Consider the following 19,423-nt stretch of genomic DNA (forward strand, 5'->3'; position numbering starts at 1 on the left):
AGAGAGAGAGAGAGAGAGAGAGAGATACTCGGTAGTCACGTGCACAGCCGCCGCCAGCGAGTTGTCTTTCCTAAAGCGACAGTTGCCAGCGCGTGCAGGCTGTTAGGCCTACGTCACCGTGCTGACGTAAAGAAGACATCCTCTGCTGGGCTCCGCGTAACTGAGCTAAAACAAAGGAAGGACTCCTCTGGTTGCTTGGGAGTGGGGGGGGGGGGCGGGGGGCGGAGAGGAGGTGGAGCCGGAGGGCTTGCAGGCCCATCAGACTGGCTTGGCAACGGCGATTGGTAAGCAAGGAAGTCAATAGGCATGACGTCACTGTTCCTCGGCTGGCTGAGTGGTAGGTGGAAGGCTTCCTTAGCCAGGGGGCGGGACCAGAGCATCATGGAGAGCGGCGGAGGTGGTGGGTTCTGGATGTTGGCGGCAATCGGGCAGGGGAAAGGTTCTGAGAGCGTTGTTAGCGACGCGGTCGGGCGCGCACTGAGGGAGGCGGCGCGGTCGGGTTCTTTCTTGGGATGGGCGGATGGAGTCGCACTGATTATCCGGGAAGCTATTGCAGTGGGTGGTGTGGCAGACCTGGGCCTACTGGTGCAAGCGGTGGCCGCCGCCCCCGAACACAAGGTACCGGCGCCTGGATGCGGAGGGGGAGACGGGTTTTTGTTTCTCGCGCCCCTCCCGCGCCCCTCTTCCTTTCCCGCGGATAACAAATTGCCTCCAGACCTGACAGCAAAACGGGGGGGGGGGGAGGGTCTCGTCTAGGAGGAGCTCCTTGCACCACCCTAAGCGAAGCTTTCTCTTACTGTGGGATGTCGGGGTGCTCCCATTTATGCTTGTTCCGTGAGGGGAAGCAGTAATGAAATGCAGGCTTGCAGACGACCAGTACTGTACCTGTTAAAAAAGATCACAGAAGGGCTGCGGAGGTGGTGTGGGAATTCATTGACACTCTCCACCCCCGCCACACTTTTGAATGGTTATAGGAATGTGCTGGGAGGTCTGTCCTTTGTGTCTCCCACCTACCCAGCCTCAGCATCCCTGGATTTCCTCTTTCTTGGGAGAGGGGCGGTTGCTGTGTTTTCTTTATTCTGGTGTTGATGTATCACATGGGGGTGGAGAGAGAAGAAAGGCAAGCTCCTCATCCGTGGAACCTGAAATGAGGAAAGTGGAGGGTGTCAAGAAAGACCATAGTGGCTAATGAAAGATCCCTCATCCTACCACCTTCTCCCCTTCAACGTTTGTTAACTATAAATGTTAGCTATTGGGATTACTAAAAAAATAGGGGACAGGAAACAGCAAAGTGACTTCTTTTGAAAAAAAAAAGCTGATTTGGGATAGTTCGTTGAATCACACTTTCTAATGCTTGAGAGTTTGCTGTTTATGATCTTATGTTCCATCTTTCCGTGGGTGCTCGTCTGTTCTGAAAAGGATATGTTTGCAGAAATGGATGTGATACTTTGGTGGATCCAAGCTACTCTCTCTCCATCCCACACTGTTGCCATTGGATACTGTACAAAGAAACAGCTAGAGTGGCCCATATGTGATATTGGGGGATTAATACACTACAGTACTTTTTATATTTGCTAACTTATAGTCCTGCCTTTTTAGTAGCAGTTTTAGTCAAGGTGCAAAAAGCATTCATATGTTGTTCTTCTGAAATAGGTGGAGTGGACAGAGAGAAAACATTGGAAGGGAGAGGAAAAAGTATTCAGTGAAGAATGAAAAGAAAGGTTGGTGTGACAGGGGTGTAAGGAATTGTATGATGGTGTCTACATGGATTATGGAAAAGCTATACAATCTCTTTAATTGCATACTTACCAGTTTTCCTGAAGACACATTGCATACTTGTATAAATATATAAAAGCTAAGTCTCTTTTGAAAAGCTAGTCATGAGTAGGTTAGGTAGCACCCCATGTAGGCGAGATCTCAAGGAATTGCATTTGACATCACTATCTTTTCTGCCCTATGTTCACATTTGATATAAATTGTACTTTTTATTATTTTCTTACTTAACTTAATGACAAAGGCCCATGATAGATATTATCTCAGTTATATATACTGCAGTAAGCTGTTTTTCAAAATGTTCTGAAGAATTTTCCGTTGCATTTTTGCAGGATGTGTTGTGGGTAATTTCATAAAATGGATACTGGGGAAATTGGTTCATTCACAAAATGGCTCTAATGGAGACATAATTAGCTTCCTCTCCACCACCACCACCCCACCAAAAAAGCAGTTGCAGAACCCTTGTGGCTTTCTTATTCTATTATTTCTTCTTTGGTGCAATCATCCATTTTTATTTTCTAAGACAACTTGTACTGCCATATAGAAGGCAATATTTCTAATATGACAACTATTTTAAGTTTTATTTTTCCTTAAAATCAAGAAAGGAAACATGAATGGGGTGCCAAATATCTTCAAGCACAGTCTGATTACCCAGACAGGTACTTAAGTTCTCCTGCAATATATATTTATTGTCTGTGAAGTTCCTATACGTTCCTATATATAAAATGTTATATTGGTTGCCGATATATGAGATGCATAATAACAATAGCTATTTATAAACATTAATGAACTGTTCAGCTTCAAAGAAGCCATGAATTGTATTCACTGGTATTCTTTCCTATCTTTTACCTTCATTTGCAAATTCTCTCAGGCCAAGCTGCACAGAATTTAAGCTCTTCTGAGAAGTTTAGAGAAGGGTGGGATGCACGGAGGGGGGAGATTAGGTGCATCCATTTGTATAAGTGTTAGATACATCCTACAAAATTTGAAATTGTTCCTGTGGTTAGGGGTCTTCCCATCTATTAAGTATCATTAAACCTAATAATGTAATTGCTTTGAATTAAGCTTCCTATATAAGAAAGATTAGGTCAATGCTCTTTATAAATATTAAGGAACTACCACTTTGGTATGGAAATATCCATTTTGGTATTTAAGCTTCTATATCAACACTGGAAGTTTTTAAGAAGAGACTGGACAACCATTTGTCTGAAATGGTATAGGGTTTCCTGCCTGAGCAGGGGGTTGGACTAGAAGACCTCCAAGGTCCCTTCCAACTCTATTATCATCATCATTATCATCATCATAGCATAATAGTAAAACAATAAATAACTTAATTTTGCCAAGATTGTTAGAAGTAGAATAAAAAATAGTTGAAGCTAAATCATTGTATTTGGAGATTGATTGAGTGTCATATAGAATTAAAATGATGGCTCTGAAAATACATCTAGGAAAGAGCCTAACTGGTCCAATTTTGCTTTATAATAGCAGGCATCTAATGATTCAAACCCTTTTTTTAAAAAATCAAGATATATTTGTTATGAAAAATTGAATAATCTGGCGTACTATTTTTTTAAAAAAAATATTAATAGGTATTGTAATTAGAACATTGGTTTACAATTAAATACTGCCTTAATATAAAGAATGTTCAGTCTTCAAAGCACATGCTTCTGAAGTGTATTGTAGATATATTTACATAGAAATAAACTGGGGAATTCTGAATGCTTGCAATAAGCATAATCCTTTACTTGATGCCTGAATACTAGGAAATTTCAAAATAGAGGCATAATTATGTGAACTGAGCAGTGGTTTATCATAATACAAAAGTAAGAATAAGCACAATAACAGTTTTATTATTTCCCTTTAGGGAATAAAACTCAGACTTTGCTCTCTCATTTTAAAATTTGTAATACTTGAAAATTGATTAATATGTTTCAATCATCAATACAATTTTCTTGATAGTAATAAATATTTATTGGTTAGTGTAGTTAGTGTTGTGCCTTGGATTTAAAAAGTGACCCAAGTTCAAATATTTTGAATGTTTTTTGTAAAGACAGTGGGAACATCTAAGAAATCCCTTGCTTTGTTGTTTCTGGATCACAAAAGTACATGGGTTAATCCATTAGTTAACCATCCAGAACTCAGAAAAAGTATCTACAGAGATTTTTTTTTTAAAAAATACTTGAATTTACTACAGCAAACAATTGAAGAAACAATTAGGGAAAATGTTTGCAGTTTTCTCACACAGAATTTACAACAACATAGCTAATAAGTATCAATTTATTTCAGTAATCCAGCCCATAAACAGATTAATTTATTATTTTTAATATACTTTTTATATTAATACACTTTTTTGATTGGTAACTTCACAGATTTGAACACATTTTCACAGTATACATTTTTTGTATAATTGTGCTGTCTACAAATCTGAAAAATAAAATAGAAAAACTAGTAAACTTGCAGTAACGGTACGTATTTTTTATATTTGGTAATTTACCTAGAAAGAAAATGAGACATAAACAGAATACATGTTCAACAATTTTATATTACAGCTGTTTACTGCTATCTTTCTGTTGCAAAGTATTTAAAAAATGCTAAAATTTATTATTAGTATTTTTATGCCTAGAACGATTCTGAATTTTAGGATATATTCTTAACTGAATCATAAGTATATTGAGGAATTAGTTAACTGAGAGATAAAATGACCAAATCCCATATTTATTGTATTCAGAATTTCAAGATTTTATGTTGGAGGAGGGTTTATAAAAGTTGACAAAGATAGGAAAAGCAGAGGCATCTTAACAAAAAAATCAGAAAACAGATATTGCCTAACATCTTTAATTATTTATGTTACTGCTACCTTAAGAATAGTGTAGACCAGGGGTAGGCAACCTTGGCTCTTTTATGACTCGTGGACTTCAAATCCCAGAATTCCTGAGCCAGCCATGCTGAGGGGAAAGGGAGAGGTTTCCAAGCTGAGCCATGGTGGCTCAGGAATTCTGGGAGTTGAAGTCCACGAGCCATAAAAGAGCCAAGGTTGCCTACCCCGGTTCTAGACCCAGTTCTCTGGAGAGAAAGAAGCAGCTCCCAAACAGGAACACAAATCTCAACTGCTAAGACCAATTGCAAGTGAATGAAATATTGTATGTTCAGCTCAGCTCACACCCTTTTCAACCAGGGTCTCTCTTCACTCCTTTGATTAGTTAGCCCTACGGGTTGAAACTGGATGGTTGCAGGTTTCCTGTGCCTACTGTAATGCCTACAACCTCTTTGCAGCATAAATTGCATGTTTGGGGGGAAAACTGGCACACTCAAAGCTTTAAACTTTGTTGACAGTAAAAATAATACATTTTTTTCTTACGTGCTTATTGTCATAATTTGACTTCCCCGTCCATCTGTATTTATCATTTCTCAAGACTTAAGGACCAGTTTTTATTTATTTACAAATATTAACTGCAATGAATGAGAGGGGTAAAGAATACAGGAGCCTTGGGAAGATCAGCAGCTTGTGCACCCATGGTATGGGGGATATAGAATCTAATTTATCTAGACCCCAGAGAAGTTACTGCTTGAAATACATTAGGAAGTAAAGATGGTTTGACACAGTTGATAGATGGTTACTGTAAAATTTTCATATATTTGTATTTATTTTTATTCTAAGAGTTAATAATTTTCCACTGGGATCACATGGGTTACAATAGTATACATAATACATAATTAAGAGCCTTGGTGGAGCAGTGGGCGAATGCCTCCTTAAGTAACACCAGCTGCCTGCAATTAGTGCAGGTTCGCATCCCACCAGGCTCAAGGTTGACTCAGCCTTCCATCCTTCCCAGGTAGGTAAAATGAGGACCCAGATTGTTGGGGGCAATAAGCTGACTTTGTAATAATGCCGCTGGGGTGTGTGTGTGAAAGCCCTAATAAGCAGGCATATACATAGAATGAAGGATACTGCTAAGCTTGTAAGCCGCCCTGAGTCTTCGGAGAAGGGCGGGATATAAATGGAATTAAAATAAAATTAAAAAAATAAATATTTATGACACATTATAAGAGATGCAAGGGAGGTTTTCAAGGACTGGATTTTTAGCAACACCAGTTTGTACAGTATTGTACAGAATGGAATAATACCAGAAGTATTAGTTTAAATTGCTTTGCTTAAGAAAATGAATAAGATATTTGGTTCACTATTTTTTCCCCAGAAACAGGAGCAGCAGCAGCAAAAAAAAAAGACTGGAGAAGAGGGAAATTGGGGGAGAATACAATCTGAGAATATAGTTAGATTTTCAAAGTTTTTTTTAATCAATCCATAGGTGGCATGGGACCATCCCTAGTACCACTTATTGTTGACTGTAGAATCGTAAAAGAGTAATTTCTAAGTGCTTTATAATTGCAGGTTTGTTGAAAAGTTCATAAAACCTGGAGAGAAATACTGCAAAAGATTAAATACTGCAACATTTTTTTTCATATTTTTCAAACATGCAGCATTATGCAGTACAGATAGTCCTTGACTTATGACCACAATGGAGCCCAAAATTTTTGTTGCTAAACAAGACAGTTGTTAAGTGAATTATGCCCTATTTTATGACCATTTTTGGCCAAAGTTGTTAAACGAATCACATGAATCATGTGGTTGATAAGTGAATCTGACTCTTCCCCCACCCCTTTGACTTTGCATGTCAGAAGCAAACTGGGAAAGTTAAAAAAGCCTATCACATGACCCCGGGATAGTGCATCTTTCTTAAATATATGTCAATTATCAAGTGCCCAAATTTTAATAATGTGACATAGAGATACTGCAATGGTCGTAAGTGTGAAAACTGGTCATAAGTCACTTTTTTCAGTGCCGTTATAACTTTGAACAGTCACTAAACCAATGGCTGTAAGTTGAGGACTACCTGTATTACATTATGATACTTGAAAAGGTAATTAGTCCCTAATCCTTTTAAAAAGACCAACGATAACAAAGTGAAGTAGAATAAATGTTAAAAATGATTGAAGCTTTAATTGAATGTGCTAGGGCAGCGTTAATGAAGGTTGGCTATTAGGTTGACTCACTGGAGAAGAGCCTAATGCTGGGAAAGATCGAGGGCAATAGAAGAAGGGGACGACAGAGAATGAGGTGGCTGGATGGAGTCACTGAAGCTGTAGGCGTGAGCTTAAATGGACTCCAGAAGATGGTAGAGGACAGGAAGGCCTGGAGGAACATTGTCCATAGGGTCGCGATGGGTCGGACACGACTTCGCAGCTAACAACAACAACATTAGGTTGTATTTGTGCTACCAAGCATGATTTATTGACCATTTTAAATGATTCCCTTTGAAGCTCCATTGCTCATGTAATGTGCCTGTAATATGTCAACAACACATGTCTTTAAAAGCTTTTTTTATAAAAGAACAAAACACACTTTTCCAACAATGCCGGACACAATAAACTTCTTTCCTGTTATACCGTTAGCTCAAGAACACTTATGCAGAACTTGGATGTACTCTGGATGTTTGGACTTCAACTCCCAGAGTTCACAGCAGGTGGCCTTGCTTTCTCAGGAGTTGAACTGTATTTAGGTAGGAAAGGCTGCTCAAAAATATTGCTGTTTTCTTGTTAAGAATAAAAAAATGTGATAAGATCATTTATCAATACTTGATAATGTTTACATTTATTTTCTAATTATTTTCAAATTTCTGTTAAGTGTCCTTGAGCAGGGATACGAAACAAATGATCCAGTTCACTTCTACAGGTAGCTCTTAACTTACAACAATCCACTTAGTTACCTTTTGAAGTTACAACGGCACTGGAAAAAAGTGACTTGTGAAAAATTTTTTACATTTACAACCATTGCAGCATCCCCATGGTCAAAATGATCAATATTCAGATGTTTGGCAATTGATTCATATTTATGACCATTGTTGTGTCTCCTGTGATCGATCCCCTTTTGCGACCTTCTGACAAGCAAAGTCAGTGGGGAAGCCAGTTCACTTAACTGTGTTACTAACCTAACAACTGCAGTGATTCACTTAACAACTGTTGCAAGAAATGTCCTAAAATGGGGCAAAATGGGGTAGGGGGGACGGTTAAAGATAAAATGTATGATAAAACTTTTCAATAAAAAAAAAAAGAAATGTCCTAAAATGGGGCAAAACTCACCACATATTTCACTTAGCAACAAAAATTTTGGGCTCAGTTGTGGTTGTAAGTTAAGGAGTACCTGTACGTCATCAAAAATAATGTGCTATATTAATTTCTGTGAAGAATTTGATATTTTATATATGTATATATTTGGAGGACTTTTAGTCATAAAGTCTTGTGTGAGTACAGTCATGCTAGGAACGAATCTATTTGCTTGTTCTCTTTTCCATCATACTTATCTGGTGACCCACCAAATAGCTAATCCTCTTCTGCCATATGATGAGAAGTGCCCTTGAAGAGTAGCTGTTTAGTTTCTGTGTTTAATTCTTGGGCTGCTGAATCTTTATTTTATATAAGATGTTTTGAAAGACTTTGGTTGGTTGACGTGCCACGGTGATGCTATGTGGTTCACTGTGGTTCACTATAGTTCAACAATAGTCAGTTAGTTGTTGCTGAGATGGTTATGATGTATGGTAGTGTCATTTTCATAGCTTGTATTGATTGTGCTGTATAGAATTGAGTGGTTAGGTACAAAAGTCATCTTCAGCATACAACGTGGGGATTAACAACCACTGTATAGGATGGACAGACAGACAGAAGGCTAGCAGATCACATCCATGAATACCAACTAACAGAAGACACAATGAAAACTCCTTACACTCACAACAGATGATCAGACTCAACCATAGTTTCAACTAGGAAACTGAAAATTCCAGAACAAGCAAAATCCAAGAATGCAGAAGAATTCCTCGAAGCTTGGTTTTCAGACAAATTAGCCCTCAATAGGTATAAGGTAAAGGTAAAGGTTCCCCCGCACGCACATGCGTGCTAGTCGTTTCCGACTCTAGGGGCCGGTGCTCATCTCCGTTTCAAAGCCGAAGAGCCAGCGCTTGTCCGAGGACATCTCCGTGGTCATGTGGCCGGCATGACTAGATGCCAAAGGCACACGGAACGCTGTTACCTTCCCACCGTAGTGGTCCCTATTTTTCTACTTGCATTTTTACGTGCTTTTGAACTGCTAGGTTGGCAGAAGCTGGGACGAGTAACAGGCGCTCACTCTGCTACGCGGCACTCGGGATTCGACCCGCTAAACTGCCGACCTTCCGATCGACAAGTTCAGCGTCCTAACCCACTGAGCCACCGCGTCCCTTCTCAATAGGTATATAGGCATGTTAATAGGCATGTTAAGAGCCTTGGTGGAGCAGTGGGCTAATGCCTCCTTAAGTAACACCAGCTGCCTGCAATTAGTGCAGGTTCGCATCCCACCAGGCTCAAGGTTGACTCAGCCTTCCATCCTTCCGAGGTAGGTAAAATGAGGACCCAAATTGTTGGGGGCAATTAAGCTGACTTTGTAATAATGCCGCTTGGGGTGTGTGTGTGAAAGCCCTAACAAGCAGGCATATACATAGAATGAAGGCTACTGCTAAGCTTGTAAGCCGCCCTGAGTCTTCGGAGAAGGGCGGGATATAAATGGAATTAAAATGAAAAAAAATACACATTCAAAAGGAACATTAAAAATAGGAAACAAAAAGACTCAAGAGTGTAGGGCTTGCTCCCATATAAACAAGGAAAACACCCCACATTCACTAATAAGTTACCTAGTCGAGGAGTGAAGAGTTGGCAAATAAACACCCAAGCTCAAAGAGCACCAAGGACACCACAGTTCAACCCCGAGCTACATATATTCTTTTCTGTAAGTGCTTGGGACTAAAACATTGAACACTGACAATTAGCAATCTCTGTTCAGTCTTTGTCATTGTTTAGGTAGCTAATTTACCAAACCTGTTATGCCTGAGTTGCATGTATTTGAATTGATTAATACACTTGAGCACAGTTCCAACTATGCAGACTTACAGGTGTTTAAAATTATTGCCATTACATTTTAGAATAGCACAAACATGTCATGTTTTCTAATTGTATTGACCACATGTTTTATTTTCAAAAGAAAAAATAAGCCAGTTAATGTTTAAGACGAGAAAAAGGGAAGCGATAATGTGTTTTTGTTGCATGTATTTCCTGATGGTATCACTTGTTTTTGTATGTATTAAGCTTTTGAGCAAATTAATTGACTTGAAACATTGGCAGTGTCTTTGTTAACAAAATATTATCTTGACCAAGTTCATTAGCGTTTAGGGAGCTGCTGAATTTTAGATACCAGTGAGAGATAACCAGGGCAGTATGTGCAGTATTGGTTGGATATTTGTACTTTGAAGAGTTGAAAAGCAAGATATAAATTGCAGAATCATTGTGCATTTTTCTGCAATGCTTTTTCTGAGACGCTCTAGGTTCATTTTTTTTTTTTTGCTCACGTTCACCCTCACCCTTTCCTTTGTATTTCTTTCAGTTTTATAATGTCATAGTATACTCATTCTCTGCTGGTCTCCAGTGTCTTCCATTTTTTCAAGGGGTACTTTTCCAGTCCATATAATAGTTATGACACATTGTAAGAGATGTACTGGGATTGCAATTTTCAGTAAAACAGGCACCACCTAGGTCAGGTAAGGACTAAGGAAATCAAGTGGTTCAAAGCAGGTGTGCACACACCATATCTGTTGGTGGTCTTTAAAGAAAGTGCTCCCTTGGATTCATATGCATTTGGCTTAAGGGGGGGATACTAAGAGACTATCCATATCTGTTCCAGAACACTTTGTCACTTTAGTACTTATCTGAAAGTTCATTTGTACTGTTATTAGCAAGGAAATATCTGATACATTGGAGTTACCATACAAGGCCAAAGCCTGTCTAACATAACAAACTGTATAAGTAGTGAGGGCATATGTTGAACTGGAACTCCATCTGGCTGCAGTTTCTTTCATAATTTACATTCCTGGAGCATATTGACATGAAATTAATGTTTATGTACACATTTTTTTTTGTTTTTTTAAAAATAAGCAGTGGCTGTGCTGCTATCTTAGAGAACAAAGATTAAGCTTTATTCTACCACAGCAGATCTTTCTAAAATTGTTGCCCTTGTAACCATTTATTTTTTTTGCACAATTAGAAAACAAGTAATCCCTGCATGAGAAAAAAAAATTATTGGGGATGTATCATTATTCTTTCTGTGATCAAACATAAGTAGTCACTAAAACTGTTAAGTTATGGTAAAGGTTTTCCAACTTAGAATACATTTTATAGAATATATTGGGGTTGCATGTAAAGATGGTGGATTAACATAAATGTGTTTTGTATTACAATGTTCATCTTATCTTACGTCTCTGCACTTCATTTTTATCTTATACTGTTTTATCTCACTCAATTTTTCTTTATCATACTTTACTATATTTTATTTTACCTTAGTTTATTTTATCTTATTTTACTATGTCTTACCTTATTTCATCTTAATGTATGTTATTGTGGCTGATGTCCATTGCTTTGATATGGTCAATTAATTAATCTGTAAAGTTACACTACTATTATTACATTATTTGAATAATAATATGCAGCTAAAAAAATTTGTGATTTTTTTTTATCAGAATCAATTTCCTGAAGTAATGCCTTACTTATTAATTCTGAGATACCCACCAGTTGTGAATGCATTCATTTTACTGTTTCCTAGAGCGAAGATAGTCCAAGTCCCAAGAGACAGCGTCTTTCTCATTCAGTCTTTGACTACGCAGCATCATCACCAGCCCCATCACCACCAATGCGACCATGGGAGATGACATCAAATAGGCAGCCTCCTTCAGCTCGACCAAGCCAACATCACTTCTCAGGGGAACGATGCAACACACCTGCGCGCAACAGAAGGAGGTCAGCTTTTTTTTGAGGACAATTATATTGATTTAGAAAGTAGTTTTTGAAGCATCAAATTTATGAGTATTAGGTTTGGACACAATAATCACTCCAGAGTTTAAATCCATGGAGTCTTAATTTTGCAGAACTCGTGAGGCCTATGCCAGATATATGGAATTTTATATCACAGAGAAATGAATTGTATCCTATAGCAGAGTTCCCTAACCTTTCCAGCTTTGTGGACTGGCGGGGGGGATAGGGGGCAGGTCTTTGCAAGTGGCGGGCACGTGCGCCTGCCATGTGTGTAAATGGAGTGCGCACACACGTGCCGACTCATTGTTCGCGCAAGTGGCAAGGTGCATGTGTGCCCGCCACTTCCACATTCCGGTTCCAAATGGCTCAAGGGTTAGGGATCCCTGTTCTACAGTCTTAATTAGCTTCTGTACATGTTTATTGAAGAGATGCTTCTTACATTAGTAAATCGTAATATTTGATTGTCCAAAATATGTAGTTGTTAGCTTAAATATTGTTGTTCTAGTACATTTTCACTCAAAATTACCAGAATTGACATCCAAGTGTTAACCTTCTTGTCTCTCCTCTATTCTTTCATCACAACTGTGAGGGAAGTTTAGCTGAGAACATGTGGGTAGGCTAAGGTCAATCAGCCATGACTTTTGTTTTAAAATTATTGTAAAATATAGCATAACCCTCTGAAGTCAGATATAATATATCAGTTTATTCTTAATTTATTCTTTCTTTATGATTATTGGAAGGAATCAGTAACAGTATGTATGGCTCAGATCATTTTATTTCTGAAAAAGCATATCTTTGCAACTTTTGCTAGAAAGTTAGTATTGTTATTGGGAATACCAATTATCAAGAAAAAGGTATTTTGTTACCTCCACATATTTTCTTTATGTTTTTATTACATGCTTCTTCCAGGGAACACAAGATACAATATATAATGTTTTCTTATCACAATCCAATGAGGACATTTGGGCTGAAAATTAAAGGTGTTTTTCCCCCAAAATAACGTACGAATGAGAAAGGAATTGAATGTAGAACTATATAATTGAACTGTGCCATTCTTTTAATATGCAACATCATGATTTGCTAGATTCATTTAAATTATTTATTAATATTCACTCAGATAATTTCAGTCTCATTCTTAACTTTTTGCCTCCATCATATCAGCTTTCCTTGATTTTGTATGTCTTTTCTAAGGTTTTCTCAGAAAAGTCCCCATAGTCTGTTCGTTGCAGGCCTCATTGTTGTAGAAATTAATTCAGAAGTTTGAATATTTTCAGATTAGTAATACGCTTGTATTCCTCTTTCCATATTTTTTTTTCTCTTCAACTCAGTAGAAGGCAGAGATTTTGTAAGAATCTCTATCATGTATTTGTATTGTAGAGTGTAAAGGCAATGACGGCATTGCTCGGTACTCAAATGCTTGCCAACTGGCAGTATTCATCAGAGAACCAGTTGTCTGGCCTCTGACCCATCTGTTAAGTTCAGCTTGCCCTTCACTCTTGCTACTAGGTTATCTGAGAAAGAAAAAGACCATCTGGCAATTTTGATCTGATTATTCTGATTATGTTATATTATATTTGCCCCAGAAGAAAATATAAATACATTCAGATTTTTCACGATGAGAGAAATGTAGGAATACAGGAATAAAAGCATGCATCCACAGTATGTAGTTAGTTTAAAAATAGAAATTACCATAGCTGTTCAAAGTATAAAACCTGTCCCATTTGATTATTTATAGCCCTCCTGTTAGACGCCAGAGAGCAAGGAGAGATCGACTGTCTCGACATAATTCCATTAGTCAAGATGAAAACTACCATCTTCCTTATGGACAGCAACAAGCAATAGAAGAACCACGAGCCTTTCACCCACCAAATGTGTCTCCCCGTATGTTGCACCCAGCTGCTCATCCGCCACAGCAGAATGCAGTCATGGTTGACATCCATGAACAGGTATGAGTAAAGATAGAAAAATATTCTCCAAATTTCTTCTGACTGATAACTTCTTTTATTGTTAATATTTCCAATTACCTGGGTATATTGGGACAACCGTCATTCCGTGTGAATCACTCTTGTTTGCGCCGGTGTCTGTGCTGAATAACTTTGTGTCTGCATTAAAGCCACCTGATTTAATAAGGTAGTCACACTTAATTGAACTCTGATTGGAAGGACAAAACTTTGCCTTATTTCTCTAGGAATACAATGGCCTGTTTCTTGATTTCAAATGAATGTCCATAATTTATACTGTGGCACGCTACAGTGTGCAGGTATTAGTGGTGGATGTGGCAGGTGTTCTGGAAATACCAAATCTTCCCAAAGGAAGGAGAAATTAATCCACCAGGCATATTAAATGTGGTTAAATTATATTTAAATACTCCCTTTAACTATTCAGATGGTAGAAAAGGTGGTAGAAAGTGCTCAGTGTTACCTTTGTGATAGTCTAACATACAGTTATCATACAACTTGATGGGTTATGTTTGAAGAATGACATACCAGTAGTAGTATCTCTACAATCACAAAGGTCTTCTCAAAGGAATTCTGCTTATACCTTAGAGGCTGCAGTCGAGTACAATGTTGAGTATTGCAGATTTCATGTAGATGGGACTGGGCTGCCAGAAGGCATGTTGATGTTCACATGCAGCAGTAACTATTTTTAGTTTGTATACACAATACAACATGATATTTAGATCTGGACTGAAAGTGTGTTGGATATGAGTTACCCAGAAGGTGGATTAGGGTCTACTACTTTGATCTTTGATCTGGCAGTGAATCAGCAAGGATTCCTGAGCCACAATTTTACAAGAAATAATGACAATTGGCAGAATGTTCCTAATGTTGGGGTGTGAGTAATCTACACTTGTGCACTTCAACTATTTCAAATAATTCAAACAAAGGCAGAATAATGTCTTTCTGTTCTTTTCTGTTACCAAATTTTTTCTATCCTTTTGCACGTAGTAATAGTCCTCAACTTACGGCCATAATTGGGACCAGAATTTCTGCTGCTGAGGAAGTTAGCATGTTAAAGGAGTCGTGTCTGATTTTACAACCTTTTTTGGCACGGTTATTAAGTAAATTAACTATAATTGTTAAGTGAATCCACCTTCCACCATTGACATTGCTTGGCAAAAGTTGGCTGCAAAGGACTGATTTTGCCTTATGACCACCACATTCGCTTAACAACTGGTGCAAAAAAAGATTCTGAAATCAGACACAGTTACCTAATTATCCACTTTAACAAACAGCATGACTTAACAGCTGTAATTCTGGGTCTCAGTTACAGTCATAAATCAGCAAACACCTTACCCACTTATCTGCATTCACCCATTTAGGTCAATCTCCTCAGAATCTCTTCCCCTTGTAAGGTTTATGGGTTTTAGATGAGGAATATGTTATCCATTAGGTTTTGAAGGCACTTTTCCATCTTGTGCCCTGAAAGATGTGAAAACCTGTCTTTTCTAATCAGCTTTTGGTTTGCTTGGTTGGGGTGTATGTGTGTACATGTAATTGAACTTTGTTTTACTACTTGTATTATCTTGGTTGAGTCTTACTTTATTGTATACTGCCCAGAATTGTAAAATTGGGGTGGTTAACAGCAATCCTCTCTTAAGCTTAAACCATTCTGTAATATTATAAAGGCTGTATTTCCACAGCAAATTATAGAGGCTCCTGTGTTGCTGAAGTGTATTCCACTAGAGCACAGGTCTGCAACCCGCGGCTCCGGAGCCTCATGTGGCTCTTTCAGCCGTCTCCTGCGGCTCCCAGTCCTCTGACATGTGCAGTCCAAAAAAAGAAAAAAGTGGAACTAAAAAAGTTCAACCAATCAATTCAAATATGCAGGGTAGGTGCATATCTCGCCTTGGCTCCACTCTTCAGTCAAACCCTGTTCTGCGCATGTGCGCATGTACGCGCATGTGCACACATTTTTTGCGGCTCTCAGTTTTTCCTTTTGTGAGGGAACCGGTTCCGAGAGGCTCTTTCACTGTTTCAGGTTGCTGATCCCTGCACTAGAGACTAGACAGATACAAGGCTATTGGTTTATTTAATCTGAACCTGATATTTCTGTTCAAGGTTCAGCTCCACGTATGATCAGTGGATTAACCATGCAGTTTAAGTAGGACAGGAAGTATAAAAAGGGTTACAAGTGAGGACACTGGGTGTGTGTCCCTTGTGTTAATGCATGTTTTCTATCTCTGGATGTAAGGTAAAAGTGATTCTTGCAATGCCGGGGAGTAAAAGAATCCACGTTTTAGATGTGACTGTTGGTTGCCTTGAGACAATTAAAAAGAGATAGATTTTGTTCTTTATTATAAAAAGATATTTTCTGAAATACTTGACTGCTGTCAAATAGATAACTAAGTTGATAATAGCTGGCAGGTGATTCTCAAATGATTCTTGTGGAAAACCATAATCCTAATGACTTCAGAGTTTCCTGTTATTTTAGTCCTTGTATATTGATACTGATTCAACTAAGTTGATAATAGCTGGCAGGTGATTCTCAAATGATTATTGTGGAAAACCATAATCCCAATGACTTCAGAGTTTCCTGTTATTTTAGTCCTTGTATATTGATACTGATTCTCATTGTTCTTAGATTCACCAGGGCACAGTCCCTGTTTCATACACAGTGACCACAGTAGCACCACATGGGATCCCACTTTGCACAGGTCAGCACATACCAGCCTGCAATACGCAGCAGGTCCCAGGGTGTTCTGTGGTTTTCAGTGGGCAGCACCTCCCTGTCTGCAGTGTGCCTCCTCCAGTAAGTAGTAGTTTAATTTTAATTTTGAAATAGATACTGGAAATAATTGGAAGAGCAGACAGCTTTAAAGGAATGTATTTATACCTGAATAATATGGCTATCTATAAATATAAATAGCTGGCATTTATTTTTAGTGATATTTAGCTTGCATGTTAAAAATGTCATCACTTTGCTGAACACTTAATTCCCACAACACTGTCCCATTTCTCATCTTTTCTCATCTTTTCCACTATCTTCTCCCATTGGTTTCTTACGATTTAACAATTGTTGTTTGTCACTTATGATTAATGATTGGAACTATGATTTGTGACCTATGACATATTACTTGCTGTTTATGTGTACACTGCTTATGCACCAGAGACAAATTCCTCGTATGTCTGACCACATTTGGCCAATAAAGAATTCTATTCTATTCTATTCTATTCTATTCTATTCTATTCTATTCTATTCTATTCTATTCTATTCTATTCTATTCTATTATTCTATTCGACTCTTACACTAGTACCTTCAATTCCTACAGAAATGATTTAACATTGCTTAAACTTGATTTGAGGTTCAAATAATAGCATTGTAATAAATTCTCCTTTTGTTGCCAAACTCTTGGAGTTTGCATAATTTGTAATTATTGTTTATTTTCTAAATTATTTGAGTTTATTTAATTCCCTAGAAAAGATTAATTTTGCCATGGCAATAAGTTATTTCTTCTTAATTTGCATAATTAATGTTGCTTTCATTAATAAAAGGGAGATAATCTACTGTTGCAAAAGTATTTGTTTTGTAAATAAATAAATCTTTATTTTATCTTATTCATGTATAAACATAAGCATCCAAACACTGTACGTTACATACTTTTGTATATGTTTTATCTTCTGCAGATGCTTCAAGCTTGTTCTGTTCAACATTTGCCGGTTCCATATGCAGCGTTCCCACCCCTCATTTCTAGTGATCCATTTCTCTTACATCCTCCACACCTCTCCCCACACCATGCTCCACATTTGCCACCTCCAGGCCAGTTTGTTCCTTTTCAAACACAGCAATCACGATCGGTAGGTGTTCCTTTTTTAAAAAAAATATCTATTAATGAATTTTGGAATACTCTATCATGTTTCGATGACTGGTTGCCAAAGATTGCTTCACTATTAAATTGAGAAATTCCATGAGTAAATTCTTGCTTAGGAACTGTGATATGCAAAAACCAATCTAGCTTTCATCATTTTGATTCCAAGATTGATAGAGGAACAGTGTTAAAAAAGGATTTTTAAGTTTGTATTGTGGCACTGGGTTTCCTATCTGAATGTGGAAAGAATAAATCAAAGCTGCTATTCTGTATGAATTACCACTGGGGGTTCAGTTTTGAATTTAGGTGTAGTTTCAAATTTAAGAATATAGCTCTGCTTCAGTAAAATCTCTTTACATCTCGTTATTCACACAGGGATTTTTTTTAAAGGTTAAATATATATTTTTAGTTTCACTGTAATAGTGAAACAACATCTAGTGGTTTTCAGAAATGTTCAGACCAAGATTCAAAAGGCTCCTCAGAGGCAGGGACCCAAAATTGAGGTAACAATGGCTAGCAAATGAAGCCCATTGTTACTAAGATGCTAGGTTGGCTTATGCCAAGAAGGCTGTTAATTTGGCAGTATGATATGTAATCACCTGGTCATCTTTATTTTAATTTTCCATGCTGCTGCCTAGAAAATAATTGTGATTTTCTAACTTAGACTACAGTGGTAGTTCATGTAACATAAGTTTTCCTGAAAAAAGAATCAGGCTCCTGGCACCTCATCCTAGAAAATTCTGAGATTAAACTTGAAATTTATTGTTAGCTTAGCTATTTCTTGATATGAAAATACTCAGAGAAGAATGGAGCTATGCATACAAGCCAAAAGTACTTAATCTTCCATGTCCCACAGAACCTCAAAACCACAAAAATGTGGTTTTATGCCCATCAGTTTAAAGGTTCAACCTGCAAAACATTCCCCTTGTTCTTTTCTAGAAACACCTTTTTAAGGTGCTTTGCTTTGTTGAAGGTTTGATTAAACACTCTTTGGAGCCATCTTGCAAAACAGTGCAGTCCAGGAAAGTCTTCACAACTTTGTTGTTTTACTTCGTCCTGTTTCATAGCTCCTCCTCAGCACAGCAGCCACACAGCAGTTTCTTCTGGCTTCAGCAGATACTGGTGGAGAATGTTTAGAGTTGCTATGAAGTAATGCTGTTCTGTTTCCTCCAGCAGTATTCTCAAGAGCCAAAAGTCTCCACTAAAAAATGTTTTGCTTAGCCTTCTCCAAGAGAACTACCCAGGCTTATCAATGTTCTGCAACAGTCTTTGGCCAAGTTTGGAAAAAGGAAGTTGAAAGTCTTGTTGTTGTACAATATTAGAAATAAGTTGTGCCATATATACTGTGTAATAAGGAAGCAACCGTGATAAAACAGACCGCAAATTAATTTAACATTTAATAGTGGTTAGCATCAGAATGAATCCTTTAAATTAGTAAGATTAATTTGAAGCAGTACATTCTGTGTCTTCAGCTCTGCTCTGAAAACAGTATAAATGTGCACTGTCCATTTGTTCAATTAGCCAACTACCCATATATTTAAAATGTTAAATATAATACGATGTTTCTATTTTCTTTTGCCTTAGCCTCTCCAAAGGATAGAAAATGAAGTAGAGTTACTTGGAGATCACCTTCCCGTAGGAGGTTTTACCACCTATCCACCTTCAGCCCATCCACCAACATTGCCTCCCTCAGCTCCCCTTCAGTTCCTAGCGCATGACCCTTTACATCAAGAGATGTCATTTGGAGTAGTAAGTGACGTTTTCGAAAATACTGACACGAGTTCTTACCTATTTGACAAATTGTTTTAGCTTTTTAATCCACAATTGCTGAGCGTATTTATTCAGTTTCTAACAGCTGCCCATCTCAAGTCAATGACTCTGGGTATGCTCACAGTGGGGGAAAAAAAGTACTACAATTAAAACAATAAAACTATATTAACACAAAAACTATATTTA

General features: G+C 37.8%; 1 protein-coding gene across 5 annotated transcripts in view; it reads left to right on the forward strand.

Moving 5' to 3' along the window:
- Positions 1-19,423, forward strand: part of RNF38 (ring finger protein 38) — a 110,421-nt gene that overhangs the window by 71,175 nt on the left and 19,823 nt on the right. For 4 of the 5 annotated variants that reach the window (XR_014491330.1, XR_014491331.1, XM_083353737.1 and 1 more), the window contains exons 3-7: positions 11,450-11,643; positions 13,394-13,604; positions 16,243-16,410; positions 17,286-17,456; positions 19,052-19,216. Coding sequence is in view for 2 of the 5 variants with exons in the window: in XM_083353737.1 (XP_083209863.1) it covers positions 11,450-11,643; positions 13,394-13,604; positions 16,243-16,410; positions 17,286-17,456; positions 19,052-19,216 (909 nt within the window). In the remaining 3 variants the exon portion in view is untranslated. Of the gene's footprint in view, positions 1-1,703; positions 1,722-2,374; positions 2,433-7,224; positions 7,332-11,449; positions 11,644-13,393; positions 13,605-16,242; positions 16,411-17,285; positions 17,457-19,051; positions 19,217-19,423 lie in introns of those variants that run through there. The other variant, XR_014491332.1, reaches the window with a different exon arrangement.

The sequence above is a fragment of the Vipera ursinii genome (genome assembly GCF_947247035.1).
Source record: "Vipera ursinii genome assembly, chromosome: 2".
NCBI classification, from domain to species: Eukaryota; Metazoa; Chordata; class Lepidosauria; order Squamata; family Viperidae; genus Vipera; species Vipera ursinii.